At 41.8% G+C, this 19,731-nt stretch overlaps 2 protein-coding genes across 2 annotated transcripts; one reads left to right on the top strand and one right to left on the bottom strand.

Moving 5' to 3' along the window:
- The first annotated feature begins 322 nt into the window (after window positions 1–322).
- ccng2 (cyclin G2) lies at window positions 323–5,779 on the top strand. The gene is made up of 8 exons (XM_053648416.1): window positions 323–425; window positions 1,269–1,411; window positions 2,038–2,172; window positions 2,365–2,615; window positions 2,853–2,931; window positions 3,023–3,121; window positions 3,447–3,643; window positions 4,661–5,779. Exons 2-8 carry the CDS (start codon window positions 1,307–1,309, stop codon window positions 4,764–4,766), a joined length of 972 nt encoding a protein of 323 aa, XP_053504391.1. The 5' UTR covers window positions 323–425; window positions 1,269–1,306; the 3' UTR covers window positions 4,767–5,779.
- taf1c (TATA-box binding protein associated factor, RNA polymerase I subunit C) lies at window positions 3,116–19,027 on the bottom strand. Its single transcript, XM_053648413.1, has 15 exons — window positions 18,267–19,027; window positions 17,267–17,378; window positions 16,944–16,996; window positions 16,762–16,860; window positions 16,586–16,641; window positions 16,139–16,377; window positions 14,991–15,119; window positions 14,557–14,674; window positions 13,428–13,499; window positions 12,588–12,723; window positions 12,237–12,359; window positions 11,761–11,938; window positions 10,486–10,617; window positions 8,030–9,481; window positions 3,116–3,656 (listed from the first exon to the last, which is right to left on the bottom strand). Exons 1-14 carry the CDS (start codon window positions 18,399–18,401, stop codon window positions 8,034–8,036), a joined length of 3,030 nt encoding a protein of 1,009 aa, XP_053504388.1. The 5' UTR covers window positions 18,402–19,027; the 3' UTR covers window positions 3,116–3,656; window positions 8,030–8,033.
- Between the last annotated feature and the right edge of the window lie 704 nt (window positions 19,028–19,731).

Genomic DNA, 19,731 nt, shown 5'->3' with positions numbered 1-19,731 from the left:
AACCATTACCAGCCAATGAGCAAGGAACAAGCAGTCGCAATGAGCACGTGAGGAAGCAGCCAATCAGAATCGAGTATTTTGGGCGGACTATTTGAACGCAGAGCATTTCAAGAACGCGATTGGTCCGGATTAACGTCAATACTGCTGCCGAACGTTTTCAAAAAGAAATCCACCTCGGTCATGTAAATACACAAACTATGATATTATATATGTATAAATAAATTAGATCAATTCTTAAATATTTCGTTAGATGGTGAGGAATTATCACGATTATCCTAAACCTATTGTACGCTTCGTACGTGCAGATTCTGACGTCATAGAGAGGGCGTGAAAACGGACCACATCAACAAAAGGGGAATAGACTCGGAGAAGAGAAAACACAGACAGAAGATCTGCTTCGAGAAAATGTCCGTCTAACTCCTCAGGTAATTTTCCCTTTTATCTACATATATTCGAGGGTGTAATTATGACTCAGTAAACACGTATGTGATCATTTGATGTAAATGGTATTTTTTTTGTGTGTGTGCGCGTACATTTAATGCGAAGTATTTGTGTCGGGTAGGGGTTTAAATCTTTCCTGCTACTTGGTTTGGACAAAGCCAGCTGTATTCAGAGCACTAATTTACATTTCTGTAACTACTGTTAGTACAGTGAGTTAGTACTGCGAATGCTTCTTTTTCTGGGTTGTTATTTGAAACAAAATGAAGGATAAATCGTGTTTTTATTCGGTTAGAGAGAAGCCCGTAAGTCATGGGTTCTTTTTAAGATTAATTTAATTGCGCCGTCACCCAGAGTTAATTAAATATATAAATAACATATATTTATATAATGTGTGTGTTCAGTAATGTTGAATCCAGAAACAGTAAAACCGAGGAAAATCGAAGCTGAATACATGACCCCTCCCCCCGTCGATGTTTTTCAAAAGCTGAGGTAAAAAAAACAACAAAAAAAACCCCTCTAGCACAGCCACCGAGCTAGCTCTCCGATTAAAGATGCAAAATCGTATTTTTTAATTATTATTATTTTGAAATTGCTTTATAAAGTATTCACGGTGTTGTGCGCTGTATTGTGTTTTATTTCAGCGTCTCGGGTGTAGAAATGCAGCGTACGGTTTTATTTTTGTTTTATCTCTTTGCTAAAGGAGGCGTTAACGGTGGAAATCTGAGCCGCTGGGACTGGCTAACCTTGACCTTCTGTTTGAACCGGTGTAAATAACTAGGGCGAGAAAACATTTACGAATATTGCGTATATATATATATTTTTTAAAGGTTACTTTGGGATAACCGAAAGAAACCCGAGTCTCGACATGGAGGCCTTGCGCCTGATGAAGGAGCTGAACCTGACCGTGGAGCAGGAGAGCCAGTATCTGCCCAAGGAGTCGGGACTGAGGCTGATCGAGTCGAACCCTGAGGTAAACCAACCCAACCGTCCAGGTTTATATTTATATTTATAGCAGTTAAATCCATCTCAGACCGAGTATCCGTGCCGTTTTCATCAGGGTAAAATTGATTATTTTGTTCAACTCGCCCTGTATATAATGTTAAGTGTGTGTGTATGTATGTATGTATATATATATATATATATATATATATATATATATATATATATATATATATATATATAAATATATAAATATAATTGGTCGAGTTAAAAAGCTGCTTTTACAGTTGTGCCAAAAAGTTCAAAACATCTGTTATGTGAAATAGCTTATTCGGGACAGTACTAAATAAAAAATAAACATGGGATTTTTATGATCCCTCTTATTTTAACAACATTAAGATTTAGCAGATTCTGCAAGGGGTGTGCAAACTTCCGGGCACTACTGTACCTAAACACCTAGAGGGACTAGTTAAGAAGCTAGGAAAGGTGCTTTAATGTTGAATCATTTGCATTTTATAAATGAATGTGATTTTTAATTCTTTTTTCTTTTTTTTTTTTATTAAAGCATGTACACAATGATGTCTAATATTAGGCATAATGAAATGTTTGAGAAATTTCCAAATCGACGAGCTTAAGAGAATTAATTTTCTTCACCAGGGGACGGGAATCTCTGCAAAATGTCGAAACGCCAAAGTGGAGGATCTCTGGAGCTTGACCAGTTTCTTTGGCTACAGCACACAGACGTTTGTCCTGGCGGTCAATCTGCTGGATAGATTTCTAGCTATGATGAAGGTACACATGCCTGCTTTACTTTACAAACCCTGTAGTGACATTCAATTATTATTATTATTATAACAAACCCCCCAGATTTTGATGCTAAATACTTTTTAATGGACTAAATTAAGCATTTTTAGTAGAACTAACCAAATTCAAGCACACTACGATGCAAAATACGAACTAAAATGTCATTTATCTGCCTTAAAGGTTCAGCCCAAACATCTGGCCTGCATCAGCATTGGCTGCCTCCACATTTCTGCCAAAGTGGTGGAGGATAAGTGTGAGGTGTCGTCGACGCACGAGCTGATCCGCATCAGCCAGTGCAAGTTCACCGTGTCTGACCTCGGGCGCATGGAGAAAATCATCTCGGAGAAACTCCGCTTCCAGTTCCAAGCCGTCACCGCCTTAACTTTCCTGCACCTGTACCATTCGATTATACTGGCGCATACCTCAAGCAGGTGAGACGCACAGGGCAGCGTATCTCGGGTTCACATGCAGACTAATTCCATTTCAGTCCAATGTGCTCTGTGTAGGTCATCGCATCATAAACATAATTGTCAGCAGACATTGCTGTAAATCAAAGGGCATAGATAGCAAACACGCTGGTTATTATGTGGCATCTCTAAATATTTAAAATGAAGGTGTACTTTAAGGCAGCTGGACCTAATGAAACATCTTTTTTTTGTTGTTTTTAGGAAAGAAGTCCTCAGTCTGGACAAGCTGGAAGCCCAGCTTAAAGCCTGCCTTTGCCGCATTGTATTCTCCAAAGCAAAAGTAAGTGTTTACACTAGAAATTAATGATGCATTTGGGGCTTTTGAGTACAATTGTTTGACGTTTCTTTTTATCCGTCACGTTTCTTTGTAGCCGTCGGTGCTAGCTTTGTCTCTCATAAAGCAAGAGATCGAGGCCTTGAAGTCGGCTGACCTGTTTGAGATCGCCCAATCCATTCAGAGACACTTGAGGGTAAAATGATCAAATGTGACCAGTTTATTTCAGACAGGAAATTCATTAACTACAACATGTCGTTAGATATTAGCTATGATCATATCACTATGATCTAAAACTAAAAAATGAGTCTTCAGTGCAAAGTAAATAAAGTGCATGTTAACATTTGTCCTGTGGTGATGCAAGCACTATACAGCTCTTTTTCTCTTAACAAATCTGTCTTGCTTGCTTTGAGAGATAAAGAATTCCAGGCATGCTCAGTAACAGTCTGACCCTCATCTATCAGCACACTACACCCAGAGAGAGTGTGTTATGTAACTGCCACTGTATGTGTACGTTGCAGATCTCCGAGACGGAGCTACAGCTCTGGAGAGGCCTGGTGGCCCAGTGCCTGGTGCAGTACTCCTCGCCTACATGCTCCAAACCCAATCACAGGAAGTTGGTGTGGATCGTGTCCCGGCGTACGGCCCAGAACCTGCACAGCAGCTACTGCGGCGCACCAGAGCTGCCCACGATCCCCGAAGACGGCTGGAGTGAGAGGTACACAGTGGACCTGCACACAGAGTTCTTCTGTTCACTGCTCTGATTAGGTCAATGTCACGTCATGTTCAAAAATTCAATATATTCAAAATACAAACAAAGGGAAAAAAATTAAAATTAGCTTCAACATGAATTAAAATTAAAATAAAAGAATAAGCTAGTCTGTGGAACAGACGCTTCAGTAGAATGACTGGCTCTAATACGGATTTCCCCGTTCAGCCTTGGCGTATCAATCAGTCCGGCTTTATCCCGTACTTATCCAAAACCGTATCACGTTACAAGTTTTAGCCACATACAATAGAGTCATTGAAAACCAACCAGCTGAGAAACAATGCCCGATCATAGCGAGTCATTGTAGTTTCAAGAGTATTTACCAGTAAAATACATATTCCCAGAATAGGGAAGTCTCTTAATTTTTAATGTAAACAGAGGGTTTTCAGGGGAAACCCAAAACACACCCTGATAGTGCTTCTAGTTTCAGTTCAGGCGTTGGTTATCACAGACCGTAACTACCCAACCCTTGTACAACATACTAACACTAGCATTCTCTTCTAATTACACGGTCACTTTTGTCACTACAACTATGCAATGGATAAGCGCGATGTCACTCTGTTGGTAAGCCGTTCACCATAGTAACCAATCCATAAACAGTTTGATTTAACCTGTTCACCATCCCCTGTACAAAAACTGACACATCTCCATGTAATGAGAAAACAAAGGAACACCTGGTTCCTTCAATCTTGGTTATGTTGGGAGTGTGGCCGAGCTGTAAATAACCATTCCTTTATTATTGGAACAGACACGGTATCTGTCTCTGTATGAAAACATTCAGCTCATAGGTGTGGTACAGGACAAATCATTACGTTCTAAAGGGGAAGCCGGTATGACTTCAGAGGTAGCTGCTGTGACTAAGGCAGGGTGTGTGACTAATGCAGTGTGTGTGTGTGTGTGTGTGTGTGTGTGTGTGTGTGTGTGTGTGTGTGTGTGTGTGTGTGTGTGTCTCTCTCCCCTGTCTAGTGAGGACTGGAGTGAAGAACTGAGCTCTGGGGAGGAGTCTCTCAGCAGTTCGTTGGGCAGCGATGCAGGGGGGCCTTATTTCCCTGCCCACTTTCAGAAAAAGTAAGCTGCCTAAAAAAGGTGCTCAGCTGATCAGAGGCCATTCTACAGAAAGTAACCTCGAAACATGGCGACAGCAGCAGCTTCATCTGCCTTACAATACAAAACTCCAGCTTCCAGAGTGATGTCAGAAACCACCCAGACCTCTCCATGTTAAAGAGCCACAGTGCCTGGGTTCTACACAAGATGTTACTTGAGAACATAGTTATGGCCGTGTTTGTTTTTTTTTTTTTGTTTTTTTACTTACTTTAAATCTCTTGATTATTCTATTTCAATTATTGTAGCTATTATTGATCATTCTTTCTTCCTTTTTGTAACGGTTGTAAGCTAAAAAAAAAATTGCACAACACAGGCAGCTAAAGTTTACAACCTGAGACCTTTAAAGGAAAAAAACAAACAAAAAAAAAACCACACTATCTAGTGTTTGAATAATTGTCGGTGCATGTTCAGGTTTGCCACATTCCAGGAGACGACAGAATCTGTTAAGATCAGTGAAACTGTTAGACACTGTAGGACTGCTGAATTCTGGGACATTTACCCCAGTACGGTGCACAGTCTTGTATGACGATTGTCATGGATAAAGGGTAGGTTCCGTCGCTCTTCAGACTGTGTTCAGCTTGAGATAGTCAGGTTGTATATTGTTGTGTGTGTGTGTGCGTGCGTGTGTGTGTGTGTGTGTGTGTGTGTGTGTGTGTGCTTTGAGTGCGATGTGACTCCTAGACTTGCCAGATTAGGTTAGGTTTAAATTAGCCAAAGTGTGTGTCTGTGTGGAGCAAGACACAGTAACCTTGAATGTGTGTGTGTGTGTGTGTGTGTGTGTGTGTGTGTGTGTGAGCACGAGGAGAGAAAAAGAAAATGTCGGGGGGAAAAAATGCCACAAAATGTAAAAATGTCAATACAAAAAAAAAATGTAAATTTGTATAATGTACAAAAAAAAATGTAAAATAAGTTGTAGATACTAACTTATTTATTATTGTTATTTTTGTCATGTTACATAAAACTAAATATTTTTTAAATTCACCCAGAGTCTGTTTTTATTCAGCTGGAGAACAAGTTAAAAGGAAAAATCCACCTTGAACAGCTTGCCTATTAATCTTTAATTAACATGGTCTTCAGTGATGTCTGAGAAGGTGTTTTTTTTTTTTTTTTAATTTTAGTTGATTATTGGTTTCCTACATCACATCCCACAATGCCATTCTACTACCTGCTTTGTCCAGCTCTCGAACCTCCTCATCTGTACCTCTTCTCAAACAGATCAGGTTCCAAAGCGTCAACTGAAATTTCTTTCTCCTATTAACACCATTATACCCCTGCTAGAAAATTCCACATGACAGATAACCACGAACATTGCATAGGACGTGCAAAAATACGGCGCCGATCAGATCATCAGCAGAATCGCTAATCACATCGCCAACGTCATTAGGAATATTTTACGGGTTTCAGCGTGGGGTTTTCCTTCAAGCACTGAACTGGAAAACATTTTTATTGATGAGTAGCTTTCCAAAACCTCCTCTATCAGACCTGTGTGCTAAGAGAGAGATTATTCAATTACTTCCTTCTTTGGAAATGTTTTCGTATTGCACAAAGTTGGCAAGCCAGCACAAAAAAAAAAAAAAAACCTTTCAGCTGTTTGTTCACATTCATGACGTCGGAACAGCTGACTCCTGACGTCAGAGAGCCTCTGGCGATTCACCCTGCATGGTGGAACAGAGGAAGTGCCTCGCCCGGACTTTCGAGGAGAGCGAGTTACACAAAGATCTGCTTGCAACGTCATATAGCCAGACACTAATGTGTTTGTGGCGTGCTGCCTCTGGAATTTCTACGTAACATTAAGAAACAACACAAAAATGTCCTGAAATGAAATTTACACAACTCTCGCCTTCCCCCAAAATGCAAACAGCCTGGATGTGTTTAGTGTCCAAAGTTTCTGCACAGGAGCTATACCTTTAACATATATGGCCAAAAGTATATGGACAGCTGACCATCAGACCCATATGTACATGACAACGCGGGCATTAATACGGAGCTAGTCCCCCACTTTGCTGCTAGAACAGCCTCCACTTGTCTGGAAAGGCTTTCCACTAGATGTTCGAGCATGGCTGTAGGAATGTGTGCTCATTCAGCCATTAGAGCATTAGTGAGGACAGGCACTGATCTCGAGTGACGAGCCCTGGCGTTCAGTTGGCATTCCAATTCGGCTCAATGGTTTTCAGTGGGGTTGAGGTGCAAGCCACTCGAGTTCAGTTGGCATTCCAATTCGGCTCGATGGTTTTCAGTGGGGTTGAGGTGCAAGGCACTCGAGTTCTTCCACACCAACTTTGGCAAACCATGTCTCTTTATGGTGCTCACAAAGTTTCAAAAATCAAAGCGCACGACAAACGGAGTTATCGACTCCCAAAAGAGGGAACCGTTCTGAACAGCTGAATCGAGTCGTTAGTGATTCCAGACTTTACTTCCTGTACTAACCTACGTAGGTTTGTAACAAAAAAAAAACGCCTCTGGTCTTCATCGGCTGCTCGCTGACAGCGGTAGACCAATCACAACAGACTGGGACGTCTAACCAATCGGAGCAGAGTATGCTCTCTGAAAGGAGGAGTTTAGAATGAATCCTTCAGAACGGATCATTTAACGAGTCGTTTGTGACACTGGGGGAAAAAGGTAACGCTGCAATTTAAATTAGGAGCATTTTTTGAACTCGGACACGTGTAAATCTATTACAGGAGACGTTTAAAAACCATAAAAGGTGCTCTTTAATACATAAGGAGTTTCTGCACCGAGCTGCACTTTCAGGTTCAGGATCAGCGATTTCTGCTGAACAGCCATTTCATCCACACGAGTGAATTTTATGATTTGGTGTATTTTATATTATTTTGCACATGTATTGCAATAAAAATAAATAAATAAATAAATAAGAAAAAGAAATAAAAAAAGAATTCCACCTTGTTTCATGCCACTACTTTCTGAACAGTACCGAATAAAAATAACCTTGTTCCTTCAACAAAAGCAGGAAGATTGAGCAACCACTGGCAGCTTGTTTTATTGTGGGTTTTACAAAGCAATAAAATAACATCACAAAGCTCAATGGGAACAAAGTATAGCAACAGACGGGCATAAACAACGACAACGAACTGTAGTTCAGCTTCCACACATGTAACAGACAGCGTATAAAATGCTACCTTGCTGAAAAACGGAAAATAAAAAAAATAAAAAATCGAACAATTCAGGTTACATTACAGAAAGAAAAAAAAATTGCTGGTTATTGCGACTTACCAATTCAGAATCCCATTCGAGACTTCTTTTTCTGAGGTTGGGACGCCTGTGAAGAGGTCCTCGTTGAAGTCTGTGATGGCGACAGAAGATACGAAGGTTTCGATCTGGTAGTTTTCCAACCAACTGATGCAGTGACCTCCTCATCCTGCCCACGTTCTTGAGAAGATCCGAAGAGGGAACTGAGGTAGTCCTGCTGCTGCCACGGTCTTGGTTTTGGATGGTCAGAATGTGACTCTTTCAAACTGGCCACCAGGGAAGAAAAACCTCCAGAGTTGCTTTCAATGGTAGAGGCCTGGCTTGGCAGGTGTTGGAAGTCCATTGGAGGGGACTGGGAAGTATCAAAGGATTTGTCCTGCTCTGAGCTTTCTGTAGTTTTTTGAGGCCTTTTTAATAAAGATTTCATTGGTTCTGGCGCATCTGAACACCTTTCTGTGTTCTGACTCGCTCTGTGACAATCTGTGTTCTTAGGTAGCATCTCCAGGTCAAAAACGGCCTCATCCTCTGGTGCACTCTGAGAGTTGTAATGAATGCTCTCTGCATCTGAACCCAGATACTGACTTGCGGCTGATGACCATTCGGAGAGATCGTCCTGGTAGCTGACGCTCGAGGCGAAGCTTGAAGAAAGCGCGACTCTGTTTCTAGCTTTGGCTCTCTTTGCCCAATGGCGCTTCCTTCGCAGGGCCTCGATCTTGGCGTCCCGGTTTAGTCCGAGTTTTTCGTCCCACCAGTTACTCAAACCATCCCTCCACGAGGCGCTCATGCGTTGACTCAGATCATCTGGCCAGTCCGAAGGGTCCACCCCATCTGGAACAGGGGTCACCTTTAGAGGAGGCAGGTATGTTATCCCATGAACAAGCAGCTTCCTGGTTTTTAAGATCTCTTTCTGGTCTTTCCTCAATTTCTGAAACTTGTCCTCCTCAAGTCTGTCTCTTTTTTGGACTTTACACTGCATTATAGTACTGGTCTTTATTTTCCTGTGCTGCAAGTGGTCTTTTCTTCCTACACCTTCCTCGAAGAGGGATTCCAGCCATTTTTTCCAGGTTAATTTTAACTTGCGGCTAGCCATTTCGGGGACCTCTGGTCTCGGTGGACGAGCACAGTTACTCTTAACGGAACGCAAGGATGACTCCCGAACAAGACCAGGCTCAGAGTTAATCTCTTCTTCTATAGGGATTCTCACTTGATTCTTATCTGAAGTATGAGAGCCATCCTCGCCATCACGGCCACTGACAACCACTTGGCTCAGCATGCGCTGATGCCGCTCTCTTTCAAAGTCGCGGTCTTCTTCCAAAGACACTTGGTTTTGTCGTGTGGATGCTGGTTCTACAGAGTCTGACTGATGTGGCTCAGACGTGGTTGGGTCAAAATGTCTCAGCGTCTGGTAGAAAATGTCCCCAGCCTCGGTGAGCTGGAGCACACACAGGACGCCGCTGTTCTGAGTTGCAGTCAGGCCTGAAAAAGGAAAACAGAATCCGCCTCAATGCAAATGGAAAACTTTTTCTATCACAAGAAGAAAGACGGTGCATTTCCTCTGGAACAGAACAATAACTCGCATAAAATGTAAACCATCATCTTAAATAAAACAACCACTGTATCCTTGCCCATATGCCACGTGTTTTTACGAACACGATTAAACCGTGAAGTAACCTAGTTCTGTGGTAACCGGGTTCCGTTATAACCACCACAGTGATACCAGCAGCCGAGATGAGGCCAAAAGCATCGGACAAACACCCGAATTGTGATTTCAGCAGTCAGATAATAGCGCTTCAAACGTTTAATCTGCTTTCAAACTGCTGTGCACATGCACCCGAGTGGCAACACTGAAGCGCTCAACAGGGGATCAAGTTCAAATCCCAGTGATGCCACGGCTATCTGTGGCTACGGGCCGAGGGAGCAAAACGATCAGTGCTCTCTGAGTGGGAGTGATGGCATACTCTATACTCTAAGTCGGCTAGCTTCAACTGTCTTAGAGGGAGCACACGTTAGCCCTCACCCTCCACAAATGGTAGCGGTCATATGATCAGGCAGAGCTGGCTGGTGGCAATTAGCGACCAAGTGACCAAACTGGGAAGAAAGGAGGGGGTGGGGGTGTTTGGGACGACACCTATAACAATAACAACAACAACATTATTGTTATATTAGCAATAATACAAAAATGCAAAATAATGTTTTAAGACCTAAACCCTAGTTATATTATTTGTACACTATGTGCAGAATTTAAGAATTCTGAGAATAGTGTGTGAACTCTAGAGACCGGTGTGTATGAAATTCCCAGGAGATCAGCAAACCTCATACTGACGTTTGGTGTGAACATTAACTGAAGCGCTTGACCTGAATCTGCAGGATTTTATGCACTGTGCTGCTGCCACATGATTGGCTGATTGGATAACTGCATAAATGAGCAGGTCGTTCTATTTAAGTGACTATCGTGTAAAATATGAAAAACCAACATTCACCTGTGGCATTTGCGGCCAACCTCACTTCAGATCTGTGCCGTCTATGCGGGAGCTGCCGAATCTTCAGGCCCTCACACGGACTGTAGAGTTTTTGAATTGGGCCGTCTGCTTGGCACGCCCATTCTCTTCCACCTTAATAAATAATGATAATAAAAATCATTTTAAAAACCCACACAGTGAGCTACTTCCATGCCATAAACTCCACAGACAAAAAAAAAAAATTCTCCTCTAATGTTTTCTTTGTATATCTACTCCATCTTAACAACAGTGCCAATCCTGTCGGGTAACAATTCTAGAAGTATCCTCAGAGTTATGTCATGGGTCCCGGTTAATTGCAGACCACTCTTCGACCTACTGGCTTATAATAACCTCAACTCTTCTTGGAATGCTTTCTACTAGATTTTGGAGTGTATCTGTGGGGATTTGCCCATTTATACCCACAGGTGAGAATTCGTGAGATCAGGCACTGATGTCAGGTCAGGAAGCCTGGGTGGGGGTGGGGTGGGGGTGGGTGGGGTGTGGGGGGTAGTCAGCATTCCAGTTCATCCCAAAAGATGTTCAGTGGGTTTGAAGTCAGGGTTCTGTGCAGGCTACTCGAATTCTTCCGCTCCAACCTTGAGAAATCATGTCTTCAGAGACCTTGCTCTGTGCACAGGGGCACGGTCATACCGGGACAGGTTTGGACTAGAGCCCTTTAGTTCCGGTGAAGTGAAATTGTAATGCTACAGTATACGAAGACGTTCTATACGTTTCCGAGTTTGCCGACATTTTAGGGGAAGGCCCACATAGTCAAGTGTCCACAAACTTTTGGCCATATAGTGTATCTTGCCTTGTGTATACACATATTCTCTGGACTTCTACTTATCCAGTTCATGTAAACATGAAAAAGGGAGCATGGTGATTAAAAATCAGCACAAGTTGCAATGAAGCATATTTCAATTCTACACGCACCGAGCACCGAGCAGCCCACTAACTGTCCTTCCCTCACCAAGGTCTACATTTTTCTCACGAGTCAAGCTACTTAAAGTAAAAGAGCTACCGTTATTTTCCAAACGAATAAGACGACTCTTACTGGCACAAGTTTCATTACTCCAGGTGTGCAGGCTATTGACGTTGTGCTGCTAGTGGGGGTTTGGACTAATCTGTCATCCTGGGAGTTTACATTAATATACAGTAGTAGAGGCAAATGCGATTAAATCAGGCAGATAAGGTAACACAGTACAGTCTGACTTCAGTGGTGTAAAAACACCACTCATCATTCGTGTGTGTCCTGACCAGAGTACTGCAGCAACAGGGTCTCCTGTGCTCTCTGTGCTCCCAGCAGGATTTTGGAGGTATTGCTTTGGTCCAAAGCTGGCACGACATGGGCAAAACATGGAGGAGACTCCATCATGTGCTCCCACTTCAGGACAGGCACACAAGGCATTCGCTCGTCCAGGAGGTACGCAGAGAACTAAGACAAAGAATGAGACAGAGCCAAATAGAAACTGTTTACAAGTGACGCATATCGTCCGTTATAGATGTGTTATTACAACATGGCTTTCAATCCGTGTTGCTGGATCAAAGCTCTTTGAATAATTTTTTTAATTCAAATTAAAAAAAAAAAACATTTCAATAACTGATGTTATGCCTGTAATAAAATTACCCTCGACTTTCCTGAATTTTCCGCTACTTTTCCCTTATTCGATGGTACTGTTGCACTGAATTCTGCATTAGTATTGAGGTGTGTAACTCTTACGCTTCATTTTCACCTGCGTGGTGATGAGGTGGTGGAAGCCGTGGCTTTGTGCCAGGTATTTGCCCAAGACCACCCTCTCGCCACGCTTGCAAGCAGCCGTCGCACCGATCCGGAACAACGTGTGACCGTCTCTGCTCTGCGGAAATATAAGAGGCGCGTTCGGTATCCAATCATGATCCGATTACGATAGCAAAAAAACAAATCAAAAACAAAAACCACGCACTGGAAGAATCACAACGAAAACAAATCAATATCAGCAATCAGAATTTACTCCAGAGATGTAATTTTGGGATGAACAACAAAAAAAAAAAAAAGGGGGGGGGGGGGTGATTGGAGAGAAACTGGTTGGTGGGTGTCCTCATACCCTGACGTCTACAAGCTCTGCTCCAGTCCTGTCAGCGTAAACCAGCACTCGTGGATGATTCGTGAACTCGCACCATCGCCACTGTGACTTGGCATTGAAGTACAGGTTCGTCTTCTCATCCCGGATCTTTTGCAACCTGGAACATGAAGACACACTATCGACCCCGTCTTTATATGCCGCTACACTTCAACTTGACCCAGATTAGGATTGCTTAGCGTTCACTTTCAGTCACCAAACCACTTAATCTGCATCCCCTAAACGTTTTCGTCTACGTGGCCTTCGTATCACATGATCTCTGAAAAAGGCATTAGATAAATGGATTCAATACTTATTGTCTTCATCCGTCAATATATGACATTTAATATAAAAGTTACATAAAAAGTTAGAGGAAATGCAAGTAGGTCGTTTCAGAGTCACTGTTTTTCTGTGTCTGGATCTCGACCGGGGTTCCGTGTAGCATCTGTGTTTCCATTATATTACACACTAGTGTAGTGAGGATACAGACCACATGTAGCACTGGATAATTACAGGCTCACTCTTTCACCACTGTACTGTTTTGTTCTAATGGGCATTTAGTATACGGATGTGTACTGGTACAATGTTATGCCACAACTACCACACCGTCTAATAATTCTAAGTCACAGTAAATGGATGTCTTGTTTGGAAGACATTTTGTCACTCAGAATTATCTAAAATGACGTAATGAATCTCCTTGGACGGCTGGTGAAATGTCCAGGACTGTAATAAGGCTTGTTTTACTTGATATGCTCGTCACGTTCTTTTATAGCACACACAGTTCCAAAACATGCTGTCAGTTCAGAATGTTGCACACACACTCACCCCTTTCCCACAACCCAGAGATACGCTGCTCCACTCTCGCTGGCTACGGCAAGCTCTCCAGAAGCATGAGGACTACAGAGAGATAAAGAAATTAATTAGGACAAGGAGTTTAACGTCTGGATTTTCTTGATTCTATAATGCATTGTGTAAACTGCTAAGTGCCTTTTTGTCCTTCATAGGAGGAAAAACTCCTAATTTTAGGCGCATATGTAGGTATAAGACAATAGGAACATGTACACCTGAACAGTACGTGGTTTAGAGTAGGCTTCTCTGATGGCGGTTTAACTTTTTTTTTTTTTTTTGGAGAAATTCCTGGTTTATGATGTAATCACCTAGAACAATTCAAACGAAAATCACTAGAAATCAAAACAGAACGGTGTAGTTTTAGCCGTAAATCAACGAGTCAACGTTACTACATATTAGCAGTGGAAGCCCAGGTACTCAGGGTCACATGGCCATGTGCATTTGTCCCGAGATTCAGTAACAAGGACTAGATCGACAGGTTCATACGTCACTCAGACGTAGAAACAGATAACATTATGAACTAAAATTTAAGTATGATAAAAGCTTATGAACATCTGGATAATAGACGAAAAGGGTTTTCACCGTCGTGCGGTATAACGGCAGACTTTACGATTAGGATAAAACTGCATTTTTCAATTTAAAAAATAGTTTTATAAATAATATTTACATCCTTATAAAAACATATCGAAAATTGGAAGAAAGGAGACGTTACAATGAGAGTAAAACGTAGAAATTGTACATGTTTCTGGTGCATAATTCTTAGTTAGATTTATGTCCATTATTGCCTTATTCTTCATCATGATATAATGAAGGACATTACAGTGGGCTGAATTTCTGCTGCGAAATTATCCCAATGTTTTGTACGAAGCCATAAAGTGTACGCATATCAAATTATTTCTTTGCTGTATTGAATACTTTTCCTTCATTTTGACAGATATATGTAAATCACATGATATGTGAAGATGTCTTCATTATTAAAAAAAATATATAAAATTCTTTAATGCTAACCATCATCTAAACAATTCTGTTTTGCATTAACCTTTAATAAAATGAAGAGATCACCATTAAAACATGGCAGAAATGAGAAAGTTACACAATCACCCACCTGACATTGAGGCTGGTTGCTCGTTCCTTCAGCTGCACCACCTCCAACGGCCGAGGACGGCAATTGGCTTTCGTTAGCCATGCTGAGCAGAAATGATCGGAACGCAAGCCTAGATAAGCTACACACACAGACAGACAGACATGGATGAACCGCAAAAACAAAAGGTGATCAGTGACCAGTGCACTCACTGTTTGCAGTGTATTAGCGCCCCCTGGTGTCATATCATGCTTACTAATTTGCAAGGGATATATAGATATATATATATATTTTTTTTTTCCCCCATATTTATTCACTGACTTCACCTGTACATAAACACCTGATTCGTTTGTTCAGTATTTGAATACTGGTGCCTCAAACGGTTAACAGTGTATTCAAATACTCATGCATATCCCTAGTGAATAAAGTCATATACTCCCACTACTTATTAGTCTTACCTTCGTCCTCTACCTGGGCCACGCTGACTTGCCTTACTGTTCCTTTCAGATTGAACAGCAGAGGTTTGTCTGCCACATTCACAACCGGAAGTTTATCTTCACTGATTTCCAGCTCCATAAGATGAAAGTCTGTGTAACTACAATTAAGTACTGAAAACTGAGAGTGAATGCAAAAAGTTACGCTGAACATGCGTCATTTACATCAAACCACGTGAAATTGAATTTTAGGCCAAAATTGAATTGTGAGGTTTGTACAGAAGCGAACTGCTTCAGGATAAATGTTTAAATGTTTAATAGCTAGCAACTGCAGCTAGAGCTGAAGCATAACCAGCTTACAGTATTTTCCCACTGTAATGACGTAATGTACAGAACACACGTGTATATGTCAGGCCACGCCTCTTTATTTTCCCCTCTCAGAGCCACAGGTGATACTATAGTCCAACATTTCTTAACCTGGGGGTTGCGGGAAAACTTTTATTTTAAACGACTGTACGCAGAGAAGCCACTGGTGGATTTTTGGATATCCGTGCACGCTGAATACCGAGAACCGAGTGGCACGGCACTGAAGAAAACTCTCCCAATCGCGTCGACCTATTGCTGTAGAGCCAGACTCATGGTTGAAGATAGTTTGCGTCTTTTCCTCAGCCATGACTGGACCGCCTCGCACCCTCTATCCAAGCGCAACCATCCCACTGAATGAGTAGTCCGCGACATTGGGCAGCAGGGTGGGGCGTTGCAAAACAATGTCATTCTTGCTAAAAGGTTAAGAAGCGCTGCTATGGTCAGTAGTTAGGACGCACAATAGGACGAAGGCATATTACACACAATCTCACAGGCCTAGTGACCAGTGTGCTCTCTATATATTTGAACTCTATGGGTTGCACAAATCGGGCCCTCTGGGGGTCAAACAGTGCAACTGCAGTCGATGTATAATTAATAGAATGCGGATTCTGCGATGCACTTAAGTCATATTTCTGCATCGAGACGCATCATGACAGAACTAACCAACGGATCTGGAGGTTTCGATGATAAAAGCCGGTGTTGTAATATACGATATACTGTGCAGCCGGGACTGTACTGTTATCCTTGCATAATTTTTAGTATTTAAACTGAAGCACCTTAAGTGAGTGCTAAAAGAAAAAGGATACTGATGGAGTCTAGTGCGTCTCCACTGGGATAAATCAGAAAGGCTTCATTCTGACATTCGAAGTTTGGGATGCAGGCGAGGGTGCCCCCAGTTGCGGCAGGTTGGAAGTGTTCCAGCTCCTTCTGATGCATCAACTCCTCATGCAGAAGCTCAGCCAGGAGAGCGTAGGGAACGTCGGGGAGAACATCACCCAGAAGATTGTGATAGCGGTTCACCCGATGCGAATATTGCAACTCGCACCTGCACAGCAGAACAACGTGACAGCCGAGCTTGTATTAAACGGATTGTTTGAAGAAATAGAATCTGACCCCACACAATTCAACAAGTAATCATTTAACAATTAGAAAGTAAATTGAATCTAAAGAATGGTGAAAAGTAAAAAAAAAAGAAAAAAAAGAAAAGTCATATAAAAATAAGCACAGTTGGGTGGTGAGGATGAGCGCCTTACTTCTTGTAATTTAAGTTGCGTAGAAAGTTCTTCATCTTACCCATACTGATGGCATCCTAGAACAAAATATAATATAATATAATATAATATAATGAAGTCACCCAAACAATATTTCACTAGAAAGGAGCTGACACACAACATAAAACAATACAAGCTGTGTAAAAAGACAAACCCACTTTATAACGATTTCTGCGGGCAAAACTGAAGTGTTCTCCGAGCAGCTGGCCCATCACAGAGAACGAATCCATGCAGTGATGCACATAGAAATACTGCATCTACAAAAAAAAGTGTCATTACCAAGGCTACGCATAAAAGTAAGATTAATAAATCAATTTCCAGCGCCACGTAATAAACTTACATGTTGAGGGAAGTCATCTGGACTGACAGGCTGAACCCGGAACAATTTAGCACCTTAGCAAAGGAAAATGGAATAAATGAAATAACACAAGGTAAATTTAAGCCAGTTATACACTGTATGATTACAGCAGTCTTTTCAAGTTATTACTTGTCAAAATGATCAATATTTCGATAACAGACTGTGCAATAACATTGATGATTAAGTCTGTATCGTCAAATCATGTTGTTATTGTGCTGGTGTGGGAGAGAGCTTGTGGTATTTCGATACTAATTCTGAATCAGGAAACGTTGTGCGGATCGGGCAGCGTGAGAGCTGTACACTACCTGTGTTGGGAGGGAGAAGCGGCGTTACGATCGGCTCGGTAGGGACCCATACCTCTCCATCCACCTTATGCTGGGGTTGAAACAGGAATGGAGTCTCACCCTTGACATCACTCTGAGACACAAGCAGGTATACGGTGTTAAAAACATGTTGCCATCAACGGAACTTCCCCAAGTACTTTTACAGAAATGCAGAAACTCTGAATGGTAAAGTAATCAAGGCAAAACCGATGAGTAACAGGTGAAATTACTGACTGAAATCACGTATCTGCAAGCATGTGGAGAGAAAGTCTTCATATATGCACATAACACGAGTGTGTCCACTAAGGGGCAGGGTCTTGTGAACCACGATGTATTGGGATGTATGTATGTATGGATGGATGGATGTATAGATGGATGGATGGATGGATGTATGGATGGATGTATGGATGGATGGATGTATGGATGGATGGATGGATGTATGGATTTCGCAGAGGATTTCTGTGGCCAAAAAATGTTGCGTGCTGCTTTTTGTTTGCTGAAAACTACGTGAATTTGTGAACTTCCAATTGCACGGTCTTCTACAGTGAAGTCTGTTGTTAAATTAGACCCTTCAGCTGTAGTCCTGCTCGAACTCTGTGCGCGTGAACCGAACAGGGATTCGGTTGAAGGCGCGTCGTGATGACGTCACACGACGCGTCTTGGCCCAAATCTGCAGAAAACTTGCGGTAATTTTGAATAAATAAATAAATAGACGAATAAATAAATAAATAAATAAATAAAAACTCCTCCGAATAGTGTGGAGTTTGCTTTGATTTTGCCATCGCAATAGATGCTTTAGTCCAAATATAGTAAATAATAGTCTCGTGCACGCCCAGAGACATCATTCACATGTCTACAATTTAACGAATCTCGTCTTTATTCAATTCATTTCACCTCGTTCACAGAAAAATCCAAAGAAGAGACACAAGGGTTGGACACTGATTATTGTAAAGTGATATTTAAAGATCGTGTTTCTGATTACCTGAGAGGATTTCCTGTTTGTCTCGAGCAGCTGTTCGTAGGAGCCCCAGCCTCCGTAATTATGCTTCGGGATTAAATTCGGAGGTCCGTTCTGATAACAATGTGGGAAAAGCTGCGCTGGGAATTTATAATCCATGTGGAAGAGAGAAATCCACCGCCACCGGCTGATTCCCGACACAGGCAAGTCAACACGTGTCCGTCTCACGTGGCTGGTTTGTTAGCTAATTTCTGCAACAGTGTGGACACTTGACTTGACATGACATGACATGACATACATAACAGATTAAAGCTGAAATAAAATGACGTGACTACAGACGACTTTGCGCTATAACGCGTGTGAATAAGCAGCGCACGCGCTCACAGCTGGACTCCTAAACCACTGAGCTCCGGTGAAACATGCGTACAAGAGAATCAGCTGACCCAGCTCGAGGAGTTTCCCACAATGCACTCCGGTGGTTGTTCACAGTAAAAGTCGAAGCGCGGTTTTGCGGGAATGTTTTAGGTGCATTTTATTGATCCTTTATTATATTAGTGATGGGAAGTTCGGATTATTTTACTGACTCGGATCTTTGAAAGATTCGTTCAGCAAAATGAACGAGTCATTTCGTTCATTTCAGTAGAATATTAATTAAAATATTACATGTTAAATTCCCTCTAAATATCTAGTACTTAATAAACTATCGAGTCGTTGTTTTTTTTTTTTTTTTTGTCACGTCAATTCCCCCGGAAACAGAAATGATTCGTTCCCGTCTCGAGTCTTCGGGTCCGAGTCGTTCGTTCTTCCCGTTTCCGGTACTGCATGACGCATTCACCGGAAGAACGAACGACTCGAACCCGAAGACTCGAGAGGGTTTTTTTTCTTTTTAAATTTTATTAATGAAATAACAGTAGGGGAATACAGAGTCATACAAAAACACTTGAATCTATAAAGCAGTAAAATCAACATTCTTATTATATATATATATATATAAAAAAACAATAATACATCTAATACATCAAGTATCCTTTTTAACAGCCGAGATGTCTTCACAGCTTTACGAACACTCGAGAGGTGAACTAATCATTTCCGTTTCCAGTACAGAACCTATCAGGATGTTGCAGCGGTCAAATATGAACGAATCACTCTCTGAGACAACTCGTTGTTCCCGAGTCATATTAAAGATTCGTTCAAAATGAACGAATCGTTCATGAACGACACATCACTATATTATACACTCACCTGCCACTTTATTAGGAACAACTCTACCCCTCTAGGACCAATAATGTGGAAGCAGATGTGATCTCATCTGTTTTTATGTTTGTTTGTTTTTTATTGCCAAACTTCAGCTCCTGTTTCAGTTAAACTGTGCACATCTGGGGCTACAAATTCCTGTTCTTGGCTGTAAGGAGTGGATTTGCTGTTGTAGGCCATCTTCTTCAAGGTTTGGCGTGCCGTGCATTCTGAGATGCTCTTCTCCTCACCGGGG

This window comes from Ictalurus furcatus, chromosome 18 (assembly GCF_023375685.1).
Source record: "Ictalurus furcatus strain D&B chromosome 18, Billie_1.0, whole genome shotgun sequence".
NCBI classification, from domain to species: domain Eukaryota; kingdom Metazoa; phylum Chordata; class Actinopteri; order Siluriformes; family Ictaluridae; genus Ictalurus; species Ictalurus furcatus.
Note: the sequence above shows the minus strand (reverse complement) of the source record. Positions and strands in the feature narration are given on the sequence as shown.